At 32.1% G+C, this 23,131-nt stretch overlaps 4 protein-coding genes across 4 annotated transcripts in view; 1 reads left to right on the top strand and 3 right to left on the bottom strand.

Annotated features, from left to right (window-relative positions):
- Nucleotides 1-1,790, bottom strand: part of LOTGIDRAFT_170637 (hypothetical protein) — a gene marked incomplete at both ends in the record, with an annotated part of 1,964 nt that extends 174 nt beyond the window's left edge. Inside the window, one exon of the mRNA XM_009046466.1 lies at nucleotides 102-1,790. Within this exon, the coding sequence (XP_009044714.1) occupies nucleotides 102-1,790 (1,689 nt within the window). The remainder of the gene's footprint in view (nucleotides 1-101) is intronic.
- A 2,803-nt stretch (nucleotides 1,791-4,593) lies between these two features.
- Nucleotides 4,594-13,237, top strand: LOTGIDRAFT_170636 (hypothetical protein; the record flags this gene model as incomplete). The annotated part of the gene is made up of 18 exons (XM_009046465.1): nucleotides 4,594-4,656; nucleotides 4,950-5,058; nucleotides 5,501-5,672; nucleotides 6,057-6,889; nucleotides 7,137-7,345; nucleotides 7,519-7,643; nucleotides 7,936-8,090; nucleotides 8,448-8,567; nucleotides 8,915-9,135; nucleotides 9,423-9,567; nucleotides 9,748-9,878; nucleotides 10,079-10,485; nucleotides 10,765-10,936; nucleotides 11,214-11,432; nucleotides 11,673-11,918; nucleotides 12,230-12,437; nucleotides 12,709-12,811; nucleotides 13,108-13,237. 18 exons carry the CDS (start codon nucleotides 4,594-4,596, stop codon nucleotides 13,235-13,237), a joined length of 3,768 nt encoding a protein of 1,255 aa, XP_009044713.1.
- Nucleotides 13,238-13,395: 158 nt separating this feature from the next.
- LOTGIDRAFT_237300 (hypothetical protein) lies at nucleotides 13,396-15,681 on the bottom strand. Its single transcript, XM_009046464.1, has 5 exons — nucleotides 15,413-15,681; nucleotides 14,790-14,859; nucleotides 14,259-14,309; nucleotides 13,749-13,892; nucleotides 13,396-13,620 (listed from the first exon to the last, which is right to left on the bottom strand). The coding sequence occupies exons 1-5, from the start codon at nucleotides 15,581-15,583 to the stop codon at nucleotides 13,571-13,573; spliced, it is 486 nt and encodes a 161-aa protein (XP_009044712.1). The 5' UTR covers nucleotides 15,584-15,681; the 3' UTR covers nucleotides 13,396-13,570.
- A 1,533-nt stretch (nucleotides 15,682-17,214) lies between these two features.
- Nucleotides 17,215-23,131, bottom strand: LOTGIDRAFT_170634 (hypothetical protein; the record flags this gene model as incomplete). Its single annotated transcript, XM_009046463.1, has 11 exons — nucleotides 17,215-17,323; nucleotides 17,609-17,715; nucleotides 18,427-18,632; nucleotides 18,989-19,141; nucleotides 19,535-19,741; nucleotides 20,074-20,253; nucleotides 20,516-20,632; nucleotides 21,339-21,561; nucleotides 21,791-21,976; nucleotides 22,266-22,394; nucleotides 22,904-23,131. The coding sequence occupies 11 exons, from the start codon at nucleotides 23,129-23,131 to the stop codon at nucleotides 17,215-17,217; spliced, it is 1,845 nt and encodes a 614-aa protein (XP_009044711.1).

The following is a 23,131-nucleotide window of genomic DNA, read 5'->3' as shown; positions in this document are numbered from 1 at the left end:
TGCCTCCTTTGCTGATGGTTTTTCTTTGAGATCAGATAGTTTTTGAAGTCCTTCAATTTTTGTTTGAAGCTTTTTTTCTCTTTCTTAATTTCCTCAAACACCTCACTAGATCCAGTCTCCATTATTGCTGCTTCCATTTTTTCCTCAGCTGCTCTCTTTGCCTCGGTGTTCTTTTGGACTGTGGTAATTGCTGAATCAGCCAAGAAAACAGAGTAATCTGTATGCTGAACCTTTTCATGATTGAATTTTTTGTCAGGATATTCCTTGTTGAATCCTTTTATAGCATTGTTATTTTGACCATAATTCTCCCTTCTCTTTCTGTTAGAGTTTACTTCAACTTCCAATACACCATTGTCTTCCGTTTCTTCTCCAACTACACTTCTTTCTTTCCTGTCTTGCTGTCCTGATCCCATTTCATCTTCTTCTTTTGAAATTCCATGTGTATTATTTCTAGTCTTCCTCTGCCCTTCTGCTTCTTCATCCACATTTCTTGCCGCCGATTCCTGATTTTTATTCTTTTTTCTTTGTTTTGCCTCATACTTGGTTAGAAAATCTTTATAGTATCTGTCGACTACACTAGCTTGAAGAGAATGGAGCTTCGAGGGGTCGATGTCTTCTCTTTTTCTGTCATATTTGGACCATCGTCTCCCTTTTTCTGTGTATCTTTCACCCTCATCTTTCGCTCCTTTGGATTTGTCGTCTTTTTCTGGATTATCTCTCATACCCATTCTTTGTTCATCAACATCATTTTTGGGAGTTTCATTAGCTGAAGATAGAGGATCTTCTAATAAGGTCCATGTGGAGTTGCAAGTTTCTTTCACTGGTGTTATATTCACAACTTCACTTGTAGCTATTGAAGGATTTTCTTCCACTTTGGTACCCTGCTGATTTCGTTCTCTCTCTAACGCCTTTTGCTTCACCCGTTTTCTCTTAGCACGTAAAATACGGTTTTTAATGATCCGTCTCTTCTCTTTTGGTTTTACTGGAACTGGCTTACCATCCTCATCCAACCATGACAGATCCAGCTTTGGAATATAAACATCATTTACAATAGTGCACTCAACACCATTTTCATCAAAGCCGCGAAGCACCACTCTTGTGGCATTGTTGGTAATTTCTGTACTTCTTACATTGTCAGTACTGGTTTGGCGACTTTGATGTGGTCTTTCTCTTGTTGAAGCTCGTCTCAATGATTCCTTCTCTTTGGACTGTCTGTCTTTTTTTTCCTTCTTCCTAACTCCTTTTGGAAGAATGCTCGGATTTTGCTTTTCTTGAAGACATCGATTTTCCGTTTTGTTCTCTTCCTCCTTTGAACTACTTACATACTTCGTTGAGGTATGTTGTCGAGTTGGTGGTAGGGAACTTCGACCTTCCTTCTTTGTATAATTTGTAGAAGGAGCATTTAGTTTTGTAATCGGTGGGATTGGAAGTGGGCGAATGAGCATTTTGTTGTTTTTACAACTAATGGGTTTGATGTTCTTTGGTATGGGAAGTGGACGCGCTTTGTTGTCTTTTCCTTTGCTCATTTCAGATATTCTTTTGGCTTTTGTAGGTGCATTCCCAATCGATTCTTTTGATGAAATGCTTGAACTGGTAGATGTGGAGTTCTGTGGAAGTGAGGGTGTTGGTCTTCCTGTTGTGCTATTAATAGCTTTTCCAGCTACTGTTGTGTTGGCATGCCTAACATCAGTTGTAGTTTGCTGGTTAACTGTATCAACTAGTGGATGATGGTAAGTGTCGATGGTATCCACACTATCACGAGAGCAACAACACCAACATCCGATAGCCATGACAGTTAGGTTTCTAAATTAGCTACTAATCACTGTTATACTTAACCTTGATCAGATACACTAGATCTACAAATTCTTCACAATAAACTTCAAAATTCCGTTAGCGAATATAAAAATCCGTTGGAATTTGATGAAATTGTGGAGCGTTGTAAATATTGCTTCTGTTTTGCCTTGCGACGTTATCCAGAATAATAGAGATGACGTCATAAAGCATTTACGCCCTTTAAATATCATAAACAGAGCTAGTCTTTTTGTACGCAAATTCACTAAGAGTATTAAAGGGCAGTCTGATTTTTAAAGGAAGTAAAAAAATATCTCAAATGTATGAAAACTATATACATGTACACTAAAATCTAGAAATGTCTGAATGTTGTAACTTTTAGTATCGTGCCGTTCACGTTAGAACGCAAAAAAAAAACAGTTAAAGGGTTTTATGTAATTCTTGGTTGGTGTTGGAAAACTAATGTGCAAATTTCAGCAAACTCAACACCACATTGTAGAGAAATATGTCTCCTACTTAATCTGAAGGTTTCAACTAAAAATATCAAGCCATTTTAAAGCCAAACATCAAAACTAGATCAAACTACTGAATTAATAATTAGCTGGCTCCGTTTTTAATCACTCTTTTAAAGATGGGTTTCCTTATTTTTTAGTGTCAAATTAAGCGAACTTTTTAAATAATTAGTATTTCTAGTGAATTATCATGTATTCTTAATCAAATAATTGTTATTTTTGCATAAAATTAAGTGTTTTAACCGATCATAAATTTCTATGTATGTATTGCCTGGATAAACAAAAGAAGACTTTTTGACCTTTCTTGATCAGGTCACTCATTAGAATTCTGCTGGTAATTTTCTCCTAAATTAGCTAATTGTGAATTAATTATGGACATGTGAGACAAACTGGTAATTTTCCAAGTCATTAGAACACCTATACATTTTAGGGAACCCATCTTTAAAACAAATTGTTGTTGATCATTGTTGTCACTGAATATCAATCTGTAGACGGAGTTTTCCACGATGATGTGCTTTTGCATTTTCCACTCTGACAACAGAAGCATGCACTATGCCGATCAGTATCAGCTTGCTAGTTGGGTATGACATGATAATGTGATATAATATTTTTATGGTGACAATGATATGCTGTTGAATCATATGTCCTGTATACATCGAGTTATACTGACAGCAACCTGGGACCAATCAATATTGTCTTTATTTTCTCACTGATATTTGACTTGAAAAGCAAACTATGTAATTTGAAAATCAGATTTTAAAATGGTAAAAGAAGATGATGTTCCCAAAGCACTTTCTGTATGACTCGAGTTATATAGCCACTTCTATAAAGGTCAACATCATGAAATACAATCAGACCAAATTATGCCTGACCAAACAAATCAAATTGCCTTTACGACGGAACATCAAACGATATTTTTACAAAGTTTCTTCCTTGAAGTACATTTACTTTAATGGTTTGAGGGTATAAAAAATAGATGCCTTATATTTGTGACCACCCGATAACAGGCAAAAATATCTATCAAGTGCTACTTATCTAGTTTAGGACCAAATTTGCACTTAAAACAATACCAGAATATCTGTAATATAAAACCATTAAATTTTCACTGTCCAATCAGCGTTGAGTTCTGAAATTGTCAGACTAGGCATACCATTATCACTTTATTAATTTCATATTCTTTCGTTTCTGACAGTTACCTCAATCACATTATAGAAAATTAAGTCTTTAGATTTGAAATTAAAACTAAGTCTTATTTTTGATAAAAATCAGGTCTGAATATTTTAAATAAAAATCAGGTCTGAATATTTTAGATATAGGCCTATATCAGGTCTGAATATTTGAGATATATCGAAGAAATAATTTCACAGTGGCATCTTTGATTGGCATAGGTAGCCTACTCGAGCCACAATTTCTCACTATATCTGCAGGAAAAATGTAGGCCTATCATTGCTTGACATTGTTGCACTTTTGTCCGTTATTAGTATTCTAGCAAGTTTCAGGTCAATACCCAAAACGGGAAGAGGGGTAGAGTAAAAGTGTAATGTGCCGTTTATTTAAGGGTGTTGCTTAAGCCTATTGTAAGTAAGCGATAACGCTCCTGATACCTGCGAATGAAAAATTAACTTTTAAAAGCCTGTCCTTGGCTAACTTGTCCAAGTTTGGCTTAATATATCTTGAAGGCAACTGCATAACAGCTAGACAACCCGTACAGAATAATTTTACCAACCGACTATATACAAACATAAATTTCAAAAGTATTTGACCAATTATTTAGGTCTAGTTCTAAGGGACATAACTCTTACATCAACGCGCTGTAGATATTGGCGCGCGTAATTAGTCTACTTTCGTTTTTATTTCACAACATTCGCTGTTAAAGTGGAAATTTCACCAAAATATCATAATTCTAGCCTGATTATTCACTGTTCTCTTGCAGTCACTCCATAGTTGTAACGTCTAGCACAATATGACATAAATGACACAATATTTGTCTTGGTTAGTTCTTTGCATAGTAGTGTGTCATATCTCATTAACCAAACAGCAAAATTCTTATTAAAAAATTATGTAGCACACCTGTGTTATGATGTTGGATTATCTCACTAAGAGAATGTCTCATCTCAAGAACATGGATATCATTTCTTTTGAAGGACAAGACTCATTGTCTCTTCCTATGCCTGTGTGGCCTCTTCTTTTTCTGTTTACCATAAAGTAGCTGGAAAAACGACATTTGCATCAATTTTCATATCATTGATATTCGTTTCAGATATTACACCTCAAGTTTAAAGTAAAGAAAATGGCTAGTAGAGGTAGAGGAAAGGATAAACTGAAAAAGAGTGAAGATGGATGGGAAGAATGGGTAGGTGTTTCAAGCATTAGTTGTTTTGTAGAAACTGAGAGGGAGAGCTAAATGAAAAGCTGATTGAAAAGTTTGATGACATATTTTTAAACTGAAACACTGGCTTTCAGATGTTTGACATCTTTTTGAGGTCAATTATATTTTAAAATGAGCACAATGGATAAAAATTAAGACAAAACCAGTGAAAAAACCTATCCAGACGTGTTAATTAAATATGCTTTTGACATTGACATTGGAGAGTGACATTGAAATCAACATTCACATTTTAAATACGGGTATATTTTTATATTTAGGGTGGTTATATGAAAGCTAAACAAGAGAAGTTACGACAACAGTATGCTAAAAATGGGTTGAAATCAGAGATATTTAAAGGAATATCAATATATGTAAATGGATATACTAGTAAGTAGGAAGTAAATTAGATTTCGATAAATTTTCTATGACATGAATTATGTAATTGAATGATTAAATGAAATGACAAAACACATCATAGAGCATTTGCCTTCAAGCTTCATCTGCCTTAGTGTTGTAAGGAACAAATCTTTGTGTCTTCTGGGGTGTGGTCGTCTTAACTTCCAGTGTTTTGCCGATGATTTGTCATGTTATTATGGAATGACAATGTGTATACAGCCCATATAATCATTCCAAATCTAACAAAGTTTTATTTATTGTTTAAGAGTAATGTTTCCAGCACGAGTAACAACAGCGAGCATAGTATGACATTTAGCAAATTGAAATTGAAAATATATTCTATGTGAAATATCTTTATATCAAACAGACTATTCTATGGTTCATATCAGTGAAGTTGGTGTTCAGATATTTGTTGTGTTATTTACATTTTCAGAGCCATCTTCAGATGAACTAAAGAGAATGGTAATAGAGAATGGAGGAATGTATCAACATTATTTATACAAATTACAAGTTACACATATTATAGCTACCAGTATGGCGAATAGTAAAATATCTAAGGATTTAAAACATATGAAAATAGTTAAACCAGAATGGATTACTGATAGGTTAGTGTATATTAAGTGGTCGTTATCATTTGATTAAAAGACTAAATTTCTTAACTAAAATCCTTATTGATAGAGCATTTTTGGATTAAATCATGCGAAAGTAGAGGTTCCATATTGGATCTCACTTATAATGCTGTAATAATAACCTTATTTTGTTATATAAATATCTAGACCTATGCTCTATAAACATCGTTGGTGCTGTTCATGGAGAAATAGGACTGAAATGAGTTTCTTGATAATGAAACCCTAACCATACTAAACTCATCCAAAATATTTTTTTGTTCTGAAGAAAATGGTGGTCTACCTAATGAAGTATGAATTTTCTTTAAAAATCTTAAGACAATAACCATGATATTATGAAGTTGACTATGTATTATTTTACAGTATATCATGTGGGAAACTGTTATCATATATCCCCTATCAACTGTTTACAGCACAATCTCGATTACAGTCTGGTATTGGTGGCTTTTCTGTTCCTAAATCATCCATATCTACAGAAGAAGACAGTGAAGTCAAAACTACCGTATCCAAATCCCAAATTAACCAGTACAGAAATTTCACTGAGGATGTTGAGGTCTGCCCAGACTCTGATCTTTCTGATGAAGATGATTCCATTTTAGGAAACCAGTTTGAAGAAGGTGAAAGTGATGGAAATTTGTCAGATAATAATAATTTGTCAGAAATGTTTGTGCGAAGAGGTTCCGAAGAAAATGGTTCTGCAAAGGATAATAACCATGAGCAAGCTGTAAAACGTTCATTGTCATTGAAAAAAGACAGGATAAAATCTCAATATTCAGAGAGTAGATCCTTAGACCAATCCAACTCTGTCTCAAATTTAGAATCTCCTTACAAATTAGATCCATCTAAAGCTCTAAATGTTTCAAATACCGGTACCTCAAAAGGACACTCACCGGCTAAAATGGCCAAAGCAGGAGATTCTAACTTTCTGTCTGAATTTTATGGCAATTCACGTTTACATCATCTATCAACATGGGGAGCTGAGTGGAAAGCATATGTTACCAAGCTACAATCGGAAAATTCTGATAATTTTCCTGGCCGAGACAAGTTACGAGAATTCCATCAAGAATCCTTGTTAAGAACTGGTGAATCTGAATCTCATGCATCTGTACGAGGAAGACCAGAACGTGTTATTATGCATATTGATATGGACTGTTTCTTTGTTTCTGTTGGTCTATTGGATAGACCAGATCTAAGAGGTAAGAAGATCAATTTATTTACACAATCACTTTAAAAAAATCGTTATGTAGCTAACAAAGAAAAATATACACCAATCATTTTAGTGCCAGTTTTGTTAATACTTACTTAAATTGGTATCAAGGTATAATGAAATTGTAATACTTCCTGAATGTAAAATATTTTGTTAGTAGATATTATGTTGTCATGGTATGACTATAGTATCAACTGTATGTAGCAAGCTGCAGTTAAAACACTTCTGCTTTTCAGGTAAACCAGTTGGTGTTACACATTCTAAAAATAAAGGAATGTCAGCCCCAATCCCTGGATCAGATCCTCACTTTGAAATGCAGCAATGGCATTTAAAAGGCAAGAAAAAACTTGGTGATGTCTATGAGAAGCTTCCAGTAGATTTACAATCATTTGATACTTTTACATCAATGGCAGAAATAGCTTCTTGTAGTTATGAAGCCCGAAAGGTATGTAGAAATTTCATTAATTGACAGATTTTGTAAGGTATGATATTGGATAAGAATTTATTGGAATTCAAGTGAATATGACTTTCTTACTAACAGATGATAGAATTAGAATTATAGCTCCAATAATATTGACTTTTCCGTAGTTCTTTTGCTTTATCTGTTTTCTCTTTAAGGCTGGAGTTAAAAATGGCATGTTCATGGGGCCAGCTAAAAAACTTTGTCCAGAACTTCAAACGATACCATATAATTTTGAGAAATATCAAGAAATATCCACAATATTATATGACACAGTTGCGAGGTAATGTTTAATAGAATATTTATTAATAATTTTTTTGATGCCAAGACCAAGGCATAGCCTTTGTTTCATCAGAGAATTTGAGTTAAATCTTGGTATATAAGGATGGTATATTGAAAATGATATATTTAATTATCATTATGTCATTGTAAATTCATGTGTAATCTATTATATGGTTAAGCTTTGAATTTGATAAAGTACCAATATGTGATCAAATACTTACACTGTATTCCTGTAAGACTCAAGGAAATTCATATTGATATTGTTGGTTGTAACCTAATAGATATTGTTTTAGCTATACCCATGATATAGAAGCTGTAAGTTGTGATGAAATGTTGGTAGATTGTACAGACTTACTCTCTGATACTGGAGTTACACCACTAGACTTTACCTCAATATTACGCCAAGAAATATATACTAAATCTGGTTGTACTGCATCTACTGGATTAGGTAGGTATAAGTTACTGTGCTTGTCATGTTATTGTCGGATATAGTTGTATTTACATGTCTGTCTACCATTGTCAGTAAATGTTCTAATGAGCATTATTTGGATTTATCAGTCCAGACTATTTCTTATAAATTCGGGACATTTTAGGGGTTGCACACCAGGCTTGGCTCCTTTGGATAAACAAATATGTGGTTTTAACAAAATCTAGTTGAAAATCCACTTGTAGCTGACAGATAAAGCCATTCTATAACTAACTATTGTCACAGATGTGCATTCTTGTCTGGGCATCAAATGATTCTATGAGGAATATTTAAGGGAATTTTCTTGATTCAGGAAATTTGATGATATTTTGTTTTCAGGATCAAATGTACTACTAGCCAAGTTAGCTACCAGGAATGCCAAACCTAATGGACAGTATTATGTAGAGAGTTATGATGTTCTAGAGTTTATTAAAGATGTCTCTGTTAGAGATCTACCAGGTCTGTATAAACAGAAGCTCTTATATAATTATATCATATTATGTTTTTAGAGATGAGATACAGGGTTTATTACTGAGTGAGAGATTGATAGAGCTTTCCATTTTATTTACTTGTATATAAATTTTCCAATATATCTGAATGGTTAGTTTTTAGATGATCATGGTTCCCTTTTGACTATCTTTTTAATGCACACAAATGTCATGGTTCATCAAACCAGATGTTTTTAAGATTATAAAAATTGTTAAAGCTAGTTATAAAACACAAAATTGCTAAGAAACAGTTTTATAAAGATTAGTCTAAATCTAGATTTCATAATTTTGGACAGGGACGGTTTGTTTTAATTTCAGGTGTTGGGTGGTCTATGAACAGGAAGTTATCCAATATGAATGTTAAAACTTGTGGTGATTTGCAGAGTGTGCCATTATCAACATTACAGAAAGAGTTTGGTTCCAAAACAGGTCAATCCTTGTATAATTCTTGTCGAGGAATTGATGATAGACCAATTAAAATGGAGAATGAAAGGAAATCGGTGTCTGCTGAAATTAATTATGGGATCAGATTTCAAAAAGTAGGTATAGCTGTTGTGTCCATCAACTTTAAGGATACAGACTTAAAGTATATTTATGTGCTATAAAAATCATGAACAGTACAACTCAGGTAGAAAAAAAAGCAATGGAAATTGTGTACATTACGAAGTATATATTAGTGTACATCTTTGGCTGACTGTAGTCATTGTTGACTACTCATTGAGATCAGTTACTTTGCAAATATCCTTTACATTCGAAACTAAATTCCCTTTTCCTGCCTAACTGAGGATAGGTTTTTTAGTATTTGAAACCATTTGTTTATTTTCAGGAACATGAATGTGTCAAGTTCTTTAATGATTTGTCAGAGGAAGTTCATAATCGTCTTCAGAAAGTCAAACGAAAAGGAAAAGTTGTTACTTTAAAGCTCAAAGTACGTAGAGAAGATGCTCCTAAAGAAACAGCAAAATTCATGGGTGAGTTTGATTTCTTATGCCTGCTTAAGAGAATAACAGGGATTGTAAAGAAGTTTTTACTGTATAACTGGGACATTGACAGCATCAATTTGTACCATTCAGGCGTATTTAGGTCTTGCAATTCCACTGAATCTAAGCATTTTGTGATTTTTGCGATGTAGATATAATAATATTTTCCAGGGCATGGTATCTGTAACAGTTTATCTAGATCTATAACTCTACCTCTAGCCACTGATGATGCTAGTTGTATAGCCAAGGAATCTCTTATGCTTTTACATGCTTTAAAAGTTGATGTTACTGATTTAAGAGGGGTGAGTTATTTTCTAGATCAAATCTTAGCTTTTAAAAACAAACCTGGGGATACCTTTAGCTTTAGTTCCAGTCGAGTTCAAAGTTGCTCTCATTTGGAAAATAAATATCTTGTTTTATGTCTGAATTACAAATACTTTTACCCACCCTCTTTAATTTTGACCATGACCTTCGATGTAAAACCTGTTCTTTGTTTCTCTAGATAGGAATTCAAGTGACCAGACTAGAAGCTGAAGCAGGTATCAAATCTGACAAGTCTGCATGTGGACACCAAAGTATCCTCAACTTCACTGTTGCCCAGAAAACATCTCCTGATAAACCTGCTGGTAAACCAATTCAATCTCCTAACAAAAGCCGTAGTGTTAAAACTCTACCAACAATGGTGCCAAAAATGAATGATATTGATGTATTTCTGCAAAGATCTTCTGTCCAGAAGGGTGAAAGAGGTGCATTCAAGGGAGATAATGTACCGGAGATTGATTCTAATGCTTATAAAGATTTCTATGGTGAAGATACTGAGAAGAGGAGTTCATCTCTATCTCAATCTTTGGTGGAAAAACATCGGATAACTTTAATGAGTGGTCATACTCTAGTGGACGAGTTATCAAGGTATTGTCTATTTCAGAGTCTGTTAAATAATCTTTGAATTAATATGGAGATTTTTTTGTTACTTATACATTGTAGTGTGGACTGATGATGTTTTATATCTGGAAGATGTGACAGCAGGAACAGATGAGCTTTCAATCATATACCATTACATAATACATTCTTGTAGGAGCAACAGGCCATTATGAAAATTTAATTACAAAATTATAATAATCTTTTTACAATTGTTGATTTGTATTTGTATCTGCTGTTAATGATTTTGCTATTGTTTTGTATCTCCAGACGTAAAACAGCAAAAGGATTTTTACCACCACTACCAACATTACCTAGTTTTACTTCTCCTGAATCAACCCCATCACCACCTGAATCAGGCTTTCTTCCATTCTCTACCAGAAGTAACTCCTCAGCAACAGCAATATGTTCAACCCTGGATTTTCTTCCTTCTCCATCACAGGTGTGGGTAATATTAACACACTAGAAATCCTTAACTCATACATATAACAGAAAACTTTACTTTGTATATTGATATATTCAGATCTACTAAAATACACTGTACAACAATCTATTTTGTAGTCTTGATTCCTATAATGATTTTAACTGAGGAATATTCTTATATATCTTAAGCTGATAGTTCAAGAATGCTATAGAATTAGAATTAGTTAATTAGAAGATTAGTTGTGGAAAACAAGGAACCTTGAAAACAGTACTAATCATTGGATTTGATTATTTAGATAGATCAAGAGGTGTTAAAAGAACTACCACCAGATATACGTCGACAAATAGAACAGGAAATAAAATCTAAACAACCAGACACTAGTAAATCATCTACCATCATACATGATAGTCAAGAGGCGGGTTGTTCTTACTGGCCAGATCCTGTCACTACTGATATGATAACCAGATCACCTGAAGATGATACACCAATAGTAGCTTTACCTTCACCATCACAGGTTAATAACTTCTTGACTAACTTCTATGGTCAATTGTCTACTATGTATACCTTACCATCATTTCATTTTTGTTGTGGTTTCTTAGTGGCAAGATAAATCATCATTTAGACAATAACAAACCTGTTTTTGGTTGTTTGAAGATTCTTTACCAAATTGAGACTGATTGCTTTATGCTAACCATTGGTCAGTGACCAATAACAATGTAAAATAATGATTTGGTTTTGTCTTTTTGTTTTGTAGATTGATTTAGATTGCTTAAATGCTTTGCCAAAAGAGTTACAAGATGAACTGAAGTCTGCTTACAAACATCAGACAACTCAAGCAGATATGCAACACAAATCACCTACCAAACTAGCATCTCCCAGTAAATCCAAGAAAAGTCCACTATTTAAAGTACCTAAAGGAAGAGCTACAAAGAAACGTAAACTTAGTCCAAAAAAACTATCTTTCTCAAATAAGAAGTCAAAATCAATTGAACAAAAAGAAGTATGTGCTAAAAGTTTTTCTGACTCTATAAATTTGTGCAATAAGAAAAAGTTGAAACATTATTGTTTCAATAGACAGACAAGCTGTTCTTTCTATAGAAAATTGACCATCATTATATAAGTATGATAGTTAGACGTAGTAGCTGCAAGGCTGTGCATCTGCTGACCTATCAGGAACACTTTACATGATTGAGTATGATCAGCTAGATTTTCAAATGGGATTGAAGAATGAATAATTTACATAGAAATTGTATTGCCCTAAGTTCTATTTGAATTAATGTATTGAATTACATGTCAGTTGTGTAATTGTAGGTGGATCACGATACTGTATTGATTTCTATAGAAGATGATGTGTCAGGTATTGGTCCTAGACTAACAGAGAATGCTAGTTTTGATAATGAAAATGTAGCAGAAGCACAACCAGAAACTAAACCAGTTGCTGAAGAAATTAATTTATGTGGTGCTGTACATATTAAAGATGTGAGAAATTTGTTAAAAGAATGGCTTAACAGCTGCCCCGGTAAGTATGATATTGTATGAGATACAGGTGCTGACTTTTGCCATATATACATTCATATTCTGGTAATACCCTATGTGGACTGGTTAATTGATTGAACTTTCCATTGATATTTTTTGATAAGGATGTTTGAGTGAAATTTCCATTTATTTCATTTATACTGTATGTATTATTAGAACTGGATGAAATTTCCATTCATGTTTTGTTCTATTTTACTAGTAAAGTCATTTAAATTATTACTTAATACAATTATTCCAGTATTTGACTATTATAGTTCCTCAAGAAGAAGATGTAGAAGTTATAACTAATTATTTAAGTCAACTGATACTAGATAAAAATTTAGAACTGGTAGATTTAGTACTTAAAGCCTTGAATAGGTAAGAATCAATCCAAGTTTTGACACAAGCAAGATAAGCAAGAATATGAATGCAGACTGTGTGTTGCTGCTTGGACTTGACTGTCTTCTGAAAGCATCACCAAGACCTTATGTTCTGTACTAGACCTGGATATCTGGTGAGATATCACAATTATTACTGCTATCATGATTAATATTAGTATCACAATAAACTAGGGATTTGTTCTTGTTGGTAATACAGTATGGATTATATTCATATATATGGAAATTTGATATTGATTTAATATTAATAATTATTTTGTAATAATTATTTTGCAGGTACATACACAAGTTAAATAATAATGTATGGAGAAATTCTCTAAGGCACATAGTGAATAATACACAATGTTTAATACATTCTTTACATGGTAGTCAACTTAATATACAGTATATGAAGACTTTGTTGTAATAGAAATCAATGATAGACTGTCACATATATACTACTACTCCTGTGTTTACAAAATCAGGAGAAAACTAGAAAGCTTAGCTGGATTTTGAACCTTGTGTTTCTCTGTGAATTCAGACAGACTTGAAAGATATTGAATATGTTTTAAAAAATTTGATATTCTTTTGTTACTGTTTATTTATTGTTGATGAAACTAACAAATAAAAACAATGGTTTTAAAACCAACATAAAAATGTTCTTATTTTTTTTTTGTCCTATGGTGGATAAATATACATGTCCCTCAATTATTGTTGAAGCCAAAATCAACAGGATTAGTCTATGGCATGCTGTATATTATTATATTGCTGGCTCAATGATTCTGTAACGAGGTGGTGACAAGTCAGGAACTGAAAAAGAAAATAGAAACGTTTGCATACTAGGTGTAAATCATTGCTCTAAAAAAATTTACTGGTAATAAGTCAGTCAAAATTGTCTTAAAAGGTGCATTTTGTTTCTGAGAGTTACAAGAACTAACCTATTCCTCTCGCCTGTTGACTGATTGGTGTATAACCATATCTTGTGGATTTCATCTTGCTGTCTAATGCTGGTAGTAAATAAGGATTACGGTAGCTGACTCTAGATACAGTTGATTCTGTATACTTTATGTTCGGCATCTTGCCTTTAAAACAAGAACATCATCATAAATCAATAGCTATTAGGGCAATGAATAACTTATTAAATAACAATGATCGATATTGTCCGGGGTTGATAATATTTAGTCATCGGTTTGATAGCTTTGAGGACTTTGAATTGAGGTTTTGGTACATATCTGTTCTCTTTTTGGAAATGAAATATAGACAGATTCGTGGATTGGTTTAAGTTGTATAGGTTGATAGTTTAGTAGAAGCTTGTGAAAGATCGCAATTATGTAGAGATATCAGTATAACACTAACTGACTTATTGGCTCAAGATCATGATGTTTTTTACAGATATTGATTAGAAAAAAAACATGATATACCATATAATTTTTATAATAAATATTTACCAAGTCTTCTTGGAGCATACGTCAATTTACCACATGAAAAATTTACACGGTCTGTAAGAAAACAACAACTTATAGTGATATGAGTTTTTTTGTAGTTTTTTTTAATGCTGTTTGATAGTGATATTGAAAAAATTATTAATATTTAAATTAAAAGGGATTCAAAGAGTCCTGATTACATTATTTACACCTTGCATTATGTCCGACGAATGTATATCAAGTAGTTCCAGAAAAACCAGACCAAATTATGACGGAAATAACATTTAGAAGGGTGCACATACAAATAATAGAAAACCTCTTTTGAATCCTTTGTATACCTATAGACCGATTGATAAAGATTTAAATTGTTGACATTGAGTCAATCTGGTGAAGTAAGTACATAAAGACTACAGAACACAATAAAAATGACATGATTGAATGTAGTTGTCTCCCATACCAACAAGTTTGAACTTTCCAAGCCCAAATATCGTGTCTAATATTTTTATAGCACTACACAAATGAGCAAGAAATAATAAACATAATATATCATTTTACCCAAATGTTCCATCATATTTGGTACTCTCTGATCATATTTGTAAAAATTTGGATTCCAAATGCTCACTTTCTGGAAAAAAAGATAAATTTAATTACTTCTGAATTTGAAAGGATTTTAGGTGTCCTCTCCCGTAACCTCTTATACAGAAACGAATATGCCACTTCTAACCGATTTATGTGTGATTTAAACGATCTGTTAATGAATAGTTTTCAGTTGTCTTTGATAAGTGTGCTACAGTTTTCATCGTGCAGAAACTCAGTAGGCCTAATATGGTTATGTATATATGAGACGAATGAGTTTAATTTTCAGGTTTTTTTTAAACTTGACTTTATATCGAAATTGGTGTGTGAATGCAAATGAACAATAGCCATAAATGTATGTTTTCCAGTAATTTTGGTTTGTAATTGTAAGGAATTTTCAAATATTTCACTGCCATGGCTAATGAAGTCTTGACCAACAAATCTGTCAGTTCACAATGACCCCGAGGATATAGTTCCCGATAATATAAATCAAACAACTATGCCATTTCGAAGAATAATTTTCTTATAATGTAGGATAAAAGATAGCTCTAAAATTTAGAAAGAATTTATGTTATTACGATTGCAAAGTCCATCATACTTACCACATCACTTGTTAGAGCCTGATAAGTCAACCCTGCTGGGTGGGGGTTGCCCACTCTAGTTGCGGATGGTAAGCGCGGCAATTTTGCAACTTCTTTAGCTTCATGTCCATTATAGTCAGCTAAAGTCGTGACCCGTGGATACTTGGATTTTCTAGTGAAGACGTTGGTCATCTTCTAGTGGCTCCGGTACGTACACGACGTCTAGCTGATTATACTCTTTGATATAGGTTCAAAGAATCAAGGACAGATTTCAAAATAATTATTTTAGCACCTTCAATCTTATTATAATAGTATGACGTCATAATAAACTCATGTAAGTAATCGCGTAGAAAATCAGCATGCTATTTTAATAGAAATATCTTTTGAAAAAACGTTTACACATATGCCGCTTTACATTTAAGCGTTTAGTCAACGTTAGTGATGTAGCCAAAATAAAAATATCTTATGTTGATGTTTGTTGTACATTGTTGTGATTATATCATTATTCATTAATTGAAAGTGGTGTTTCTTGTAAATCCTTTAGTGATTTATCATTGTTATTTTCATTACATTATCATAGTGGTGTTTGTTGTAAATCTTTTAGTGATGTATCATTATAATTTTCATTACATTATTATAGTGGTGTTTGTTGTAAATCTTTTCGTGATTAATTAATTAATCGTGTGGTGTTTGTTATATATCTTTGACTGGTTCATGATTTTTATTTTCATTACATTATCATCATATATTAGTGGTGTTTGTTGTAATTCTTTTAGTGATTTATCATTTTTATTTTCATTACATTATCAATTGGGTGTTTGTTGTAATTCTTTTACTATACTCTCTGATAAGAAGACAAAGACATAAAGCAAAGAATAGATTTATCTTGGGTAAATTTATATCAATTTATCTGTTATATTTGATACAGAATCATATACAATGGTATATTTTTTCAATATAGCACCTATAGACAATAATCAAACTTGTATTGCATCATTTAAAGTCGTGAGTTTACAAACAAACAGTATACTATCTCTCCTAACAAAATATCTAACAAACACGCACAAATACAACACAGCTACATTCATCAGACCAACTTTTCACATAAATGTTGATTCTATCTGAGTAAAAAAAATGGTTATTTTTTTTCACGACTTAACAAAAATAGAGAGACAAAAATGGTATGCTTTAACTACACATAATTCTTTCTTTTCCAAGATATGAAAGTAGCTTAATCTTATTGGAGAGAAATTGGAACTTTAGAAGTGTCATCTGAGTATAAACCAGCTGATCATAAAGATACTTGATCTATAGATACAATAACATTAACACAATGCATACATTTCATAATTACTCAGTCCATATCATTCATAATATCTAAATACAATAACAGTCTAGGCAGCACCCCATTAAAATCATTACACAATCATATTCAACTATCACCAAAAACAACAATCATGAATAGACTAATTATAAATTCAGCATACGAAGTCCAGCATACGAAAGTATTGTATTATTAAAGATATAGTTGGGAAAAGAAATTATACATGTTTTTTTTCTAAAATTCATATATGAATTAAATTAAATACAGCCCTTTCTTTCAAATTTTCTCCCTGAAATGGAGATAAAAATCAACAATGCCCATAATTAATAAAGCTGAAGGTTACATAATGCAAAAAATTTTTGACAGATATGAAGGTATGTTTTGAGTTTTGACTAAAGTCAGAGAATGTTATTTACTTCTGTTAACTGTCATTATTGAACAATACAGGTTACAGTGATTGAATTATAAAATCAAGAGAAAATCAAATTAATATAAATATTTATCTATGTTTATAACAATAATCATTATCTACTGTAGCTGTTAGTCTACATAAAGAACCAGCTCTTGTTATTCCTCTACATCTTTTACCAGACGTAGGAGTGGAAGCTCTGAAATACAATATATCATAATGAATTATATTTTCAAAATATGTTAATAGGCATACCTTCTGCCCCTACAAATATATTGAATTGTGCAGAGGCACCACAAAGTTAAATGGAAATTGCAAGGGAAGATAGAAGGTACAGAATGACTTATCTTCTAAGACTCAATGACATCAAATGAAAGCAATGTTATCATGGCTAAGCTATGTTGGCCTCCTTTTACATTTGATAATAAGGAATGGAGATTTTAATGTATTTAAGTTCCCACCATAACATATCAAGAATACATACCTTGAACTATTTCTAGAAGTTGATGGTGTTGACGATCTAGAATATGAGGATCTTAAACCATCTCCCAATTGATTTACTAACAACCTTCTCACATCAGATATATTTGGCTGTAAAAAGAAATTTCAAAAGAATAATGGAATAAACAGTTATACTATAATACAGAAGAAAAAAACCATCAGCCTAATTAAAAAATTTGTTTGTTTTATTATCAGCATTTATCTTTAATTAACCATTTCAGTTAAGGTCTAAAGATGGGCCTATTGAACATTCATCCGTTTCATGACAGTGGAATGAAAGCTTGGTCTAATTTTAATACTGCCTAGGTTGTATATGGTATAGTCTAGATTGTATTGGAACTTGTAAAGTTTCCTGGTGTTTGATTACAGCTGTTGAAATTGCTCTGGACATTGTGGTTAACAAAAAGCTGAAAACATTTGATTTAATCAAGCTAGAATGTTTGTTAAATATGTAGCCAATGCTAGATGCTTTTCCTTGATGCAGCCAGACAACCAGAAAACTTTGTCAGAGCTAAATAAAATCAAGTATCATATGTTGCACATTATAGTGCTAACAACACAATGTTTCTAGGTATTCTAAAGGTCATATTGTAATATTATGGTCTATCATATTGTAATATTGTGGTCTGAAGATATCAAGTCTGGATTAAAAGTTATCTCCCTTGAGAGACATGTGGTTAGCCTGAATAAAGGAAGTCATTACTTCATTGAGTGTATTTTATCTCTGAATCCAAGCCATCCTGTAAAACTCCACAGAACAGTAACTGCAATTGGTCTCCAATATAAATTTTCACTGCTTACCGAATAACCAGACTCCTCTGGTATAGGATTAATATTGCGATGTGATGTATTAGCTGTATTTATTGGTGATGTACGTAATCTAACTGGTGATGGTGTTATGATTGATGGTGAGTGGTGATGGTAACTGGGTGATGGTACCGGAGTAGTTGTTCTGGTATTACCATTACAATTCTCAGTAGTGGTATTAATATTTAAACTTTCATTGACTAAAAATTACTGATTACTATATAAAATGAAGTCAAGTAATTGCCTTGAATTGTGAATGAAGGAAATTTGAAGTAAGCATTAGCCTACTATTTTTTCAATTTCAATTTAGACTGTAGCAGTTTAACAAGACACAAATAATTATATGTGCACAAGTTGCAACAGTTGAGTTCCTTTTCTCAAAGCAGAAGTCAATGTCTTATAAAAATAACAGTTTACCGCTGAAAAATCAATTTTTCTGTGGCAAATCTGAAAGCAATCCAACCAACTCAATCTTTTAATTTGATTTTCACTTCAAAATCAATAGACTTCTGTGACAATTATTTCATCAACAGTTAAAGATGATAACATAACTTACTAGAATGATATAATCTACCCAATGTTGATGATAATTCACGTAATTCACTAGGTGATAAAGGTTCGTTATCATTATCTGCTCTAGAGTAGCTAATTCTAGGTATAAATCTTTTACCAGTCTTACGCCATTTTACCCATGTTATTATCCAGTGTGCTGCAAAAAAACGTCAAGTCATATACTTACAATAGTAGTAGTATTCAAAATAGTAACCAATGCATTAGTTAAATCGAGATATAATATAGATAAAAATTGTATTGTGATGAAACTAACCTGAATCAACTTGTCAGTTGCTAAGGCTTTTTTCTCTTTTCCTTCACATAAAATATATTTAACCTTTCACACTTACATCTCTTAGCATTTCATATTGAAGATTTATGATTTATATCCAAGGAAAAGAGCCGAGGTTTAGCAACAGTTAGCATAACATTGGTATTTAGGAATTTACATATGAAAGAAGAGATTTTATTCAGTAGATACTTTCTGCCGGGCAAACAACTGTGATTAAAAGAGTCTACAGAGAATCACCAAAACCTTAAAAATTCTCACCTATAAATGTGAACAACATGATGGCAGTTAATACAGTATAAGTTAAGGTTAAATTATAATTAATCTCTATATATCCATCTACCACGATCATTACCATTAATATAGACCTCAGTAATAATGGTATTTGAAAGAAAGTAGCCAATATCACCAATAATATAAACAAACCAACATGATAAATACAACTCATTATAACATATAGTTTATCATCTGAAATATAAATAACATTCAATTACTGTATAAATATATAAACAATACAAAATACATGTCTTATGTCAGAATGCATGTAAGTCCACTTTTTTGCTATTGAAAATATCATAAAATATGAAAGCCAAATTAACATCTTTTTAGCCATGGCCGTGATATCTTACTTTGTTCTTTTCACATTTTGAATGATTTATGCACAAATAAAATTCTATTTTTGCTAACACAAAACAAAAGTAAGCAGTTTGGTATTAATAAGTTAACAAGATTCGTCTTATTGCAGGGGAATTGCTGAGTTGACTAATTAAGGACAGAAAAGTCTAGAAAATAATATTTACCAGCTCCGCCTAATAAACTTGATATCCAACCAATTTTAGTCTCTAATGTTACCTGCATATCACTGACAGTTTTTAACAAGCTATTTATAGAACTATTCATTTTACGTAAATTGGTAAACATAATCTCATATTGATGCATCATCTCATCATGATTATAAATCAACTGTTTAGTGCTGCCACCTGAAATATTGAAAATATATATCCTGTAGCAAAGAAAAACAATAATTCTTTTCATTTTCAGTATCCAAAGATGTCAAATATCCCTCTTATTCTGAAGTCAAATATTTATGTTCATAGCTTTCATACTTAATAATGAATAATCCGGAAATGAAAACTGTTACTGTTTTTTCTGAGTCACACAAAACATGAATCAATATCAATATACTCAAGTGCTACATGATAACTGTAAGTATCAGTTATATCTAACAAAACAAATTCTTACTCAAGTCTTTCAGAGCATCATGTGACTTTTTCTGTATTTCTTTCAAATCATCCAATATTTTATTATGATTCTGTTTCTGAATTTCTTCTTGTTTCTGTAAAAATTCACTGGTTTTATCTGAAAATAAAAATTACAATAATAACTTCACAAATTACCCCAAACATAAATAACATACATTATCTACTTCACACATTCATCTGTTAAAACAAATTTAAGTCATTATTTTAGTTTAAAAATAGTAATGATAATCTTAGAATGACTTTGCATTTATACAACTATAAAACTTTGTTAGTTTAAATTCAACATGAATCCCACTTCCTTCCTGAAGAAATTTAAACTAAAGAAAATTTTGGCAGAAAATCGTCTTCAGAAAAACCTTATACAAATAATAATGTGTGCACATGGTAATATCTTATCAATGCAAAGTCGTTCTAAAACTATCAGCGCTACTTTTAAGCTGATATTCCAATTCACATACTTTGATTTACAAAAAAAGGTACAAAGACAACTCACAATTCGCGATCACAATCAGATTATTATCATTCTCGTTTGATCACTAAATGACTCAGATGGACATCCACATTACCCTATGCTATTAAAGGGACAGGTATGCCATTTTTTTTGACCAATCATACTTTAATGTCAGAAACTGGAATTTTTTAGCTGAGCTAATCAATAATAGTGGTCACAGCTCACCACCTGTGTTAAAATCATGACTCGTCAATTTAAGATACTCTGTGATATATAGAAAAGACTATTTACATATATTCAAGGCTAAAATCAACCCCCTAAAATGGCACATCTGCCCCTTTGAAGAACCTACCTAATTTTTCTCTGATATTTTCTGTCATTTCGGCTAATTCTTTGTTACCAGCGGCTATAAGAGATTTTTCATGAACCAACTGTTTCACATTATTTGCTACATGTGTAAACACATCTTGATGTGCTATCTTTAGTGATTCATGTGTTGTTAACAAGTCTTGTTGACTCTCAAATAACTTGCGAACTGTGTCTGTAGCTAACTGCTGTATTTGATCTTGTCCTTTCTGGAAAATAAATTAAAGCATTTTTATGAGCAAAAGCTTTCTAATCCTTTTCAAATATCTCTTTGGACTATATACATTTTTTTTATTACCACATTTTTGTATCACGTTAAAAAATATTGCAAAAAATCAACAGAGAACTATCTATCTTCAGTTTAAAATTGTCCACAAAAAATTTTATATGCATTTGATTACAATACAATAGCTGCAGTATTTATCTCATATTTATTACCTTTAATTCTTTCATAGATTCAAGATGATTGTATGCTGTGGCAGCCAAATTACTGACAGTTTTCTCTGTTAATTTTCTAAATGTTATTTGTTGAGCTGAATAACACATAGCTCTAGCTCTATTACCAACTATCTGATACCCATTCCATGTTGTAGCATCCATATTCTTGGTACACTCACCTAATGTCTGCAATACATCAGCAATTCACTATTTAAGCAATACATTTTTTTAATGCTTTCATCAACAAAGATGAAATGGCAACAAAACTGTGCATTAAGAAAATAAAATAACTCATTGATGTTATATCAATTTACATGCATTTGACTGCTGAAAGAAGAAGAAGAAGCAGAATTAATTAAGTCTTGAAATTAAAATATTAAATGTATTGTGTATAAAAAAAAAAAAACTTAAAAGGTAAACAAAAATTCGTAGGCACACTCAGTGTTAGTGACTTGACCACCTCAAACACACCTACCATAGTTGAAGTACATGGAAACACTGGTCTATTCTCAGCTTCTGATTGACAGTTAAATAACTGAACTGCTAACTTTCCTAGTTCATCTTCTGTTAATTCACCACACTTCTTCTTTAGATTATAAACAACCTAGTGAAATACCATATCATACTATAGAAACTTTACAAATAATGTTGTCTACGGTAATATCTTGTCCTTACTGCATTGTAAACCCTATATGGTTATCTAAATTGTTACATTTCAAGTCCAGCTATCCGTCTGTCTTTTCATTAAATCTGACATCAAGTTCTCTTACATAATTCAACAATTTCAGACAGTTATTCTATTCTTAAAAGCAGATATTATTGAGATTATGGTGTAACCAGTCATAACTGCTTGAGAAAATGTCAACATAAACAATAGTTTTGTTTCCAATATGAAATTGGATAAAATTCTGATAGCAGAACTTGAGTTGTATTTATTGGTGAAGTCCATATTGAGCAATATCACTTAGCCTTAGAAGGACTATTTATTTGACAGGATTGAACTAGGCTACTAGAGGCCTGAGTCAGGCTAAGCCAACTAAATTAGTAGGAGAGAGCTCTCTATCTTGCAGGCATATCACATTTTTGAATAGGCCTTTAAGGGCATAAACTTACAATATTGTAACAGGCATCTAGTGGATTGACATCAGTCAATGTATTAGCAAACTCTTGAAATTTTTTATCAGTTGTGACAACTTCGTATTTGACATCATTTTCATCATATGGATGATTTTCATCATTATTATTTATGCTTTCACCTTTTTCACCAAACAACCACTCAAGTAATGAATGACAATTTGTAATAGAAGAAATAAAAACGCAAAATATCAAAAATGCTTTCAT

The sequence above is a fragment of the Lottia gigantea genome (assembly GCF_000327385.1).
Source record: "Lottia gigantea unplaced genomic scaffold LOTGIsca_102, whole genome shotgun sequence".
NCBI classification, from domain to species: domain Eukaryota; kingdom Metazoa; phylum Mollusca; class Gastropoda; family Lottiidae; genus Lottia; species Lottia gigantea.
Note: the sequence above shows the minus strand (reverse complement) of the source record. Positions and strands in the feature narration are given on the sequence as shown.

What these genes read in the sequence shown, in the direction of transcription:
- LOTGIDRAFT_237300 (XM_009046464.1), bottom strand. Translation starts at nt 15,583, where the DNA reads ATGACCAACGTCTTCACTAGAAAATCCAAGTATCCACGGGTCACGACT. An exon ending in AGGCTCTAACAAGTGATGTG is followed by an intron (nt 14,860 to 15,412) that starts GTAAGTATGATG and finishes CTTTTTTTCCAG; the next exon opens with AAAGTGAGCATTTGGAATCC. An exon ending in AAATATGATGGAACATTTGG is followed by an intron (nt 14,310 to 14,789) that starts GTAAAATGATAT and finishes GTTTTCTTACAG; the next exon opens with ACCGTGTAAATTTTTCATGT.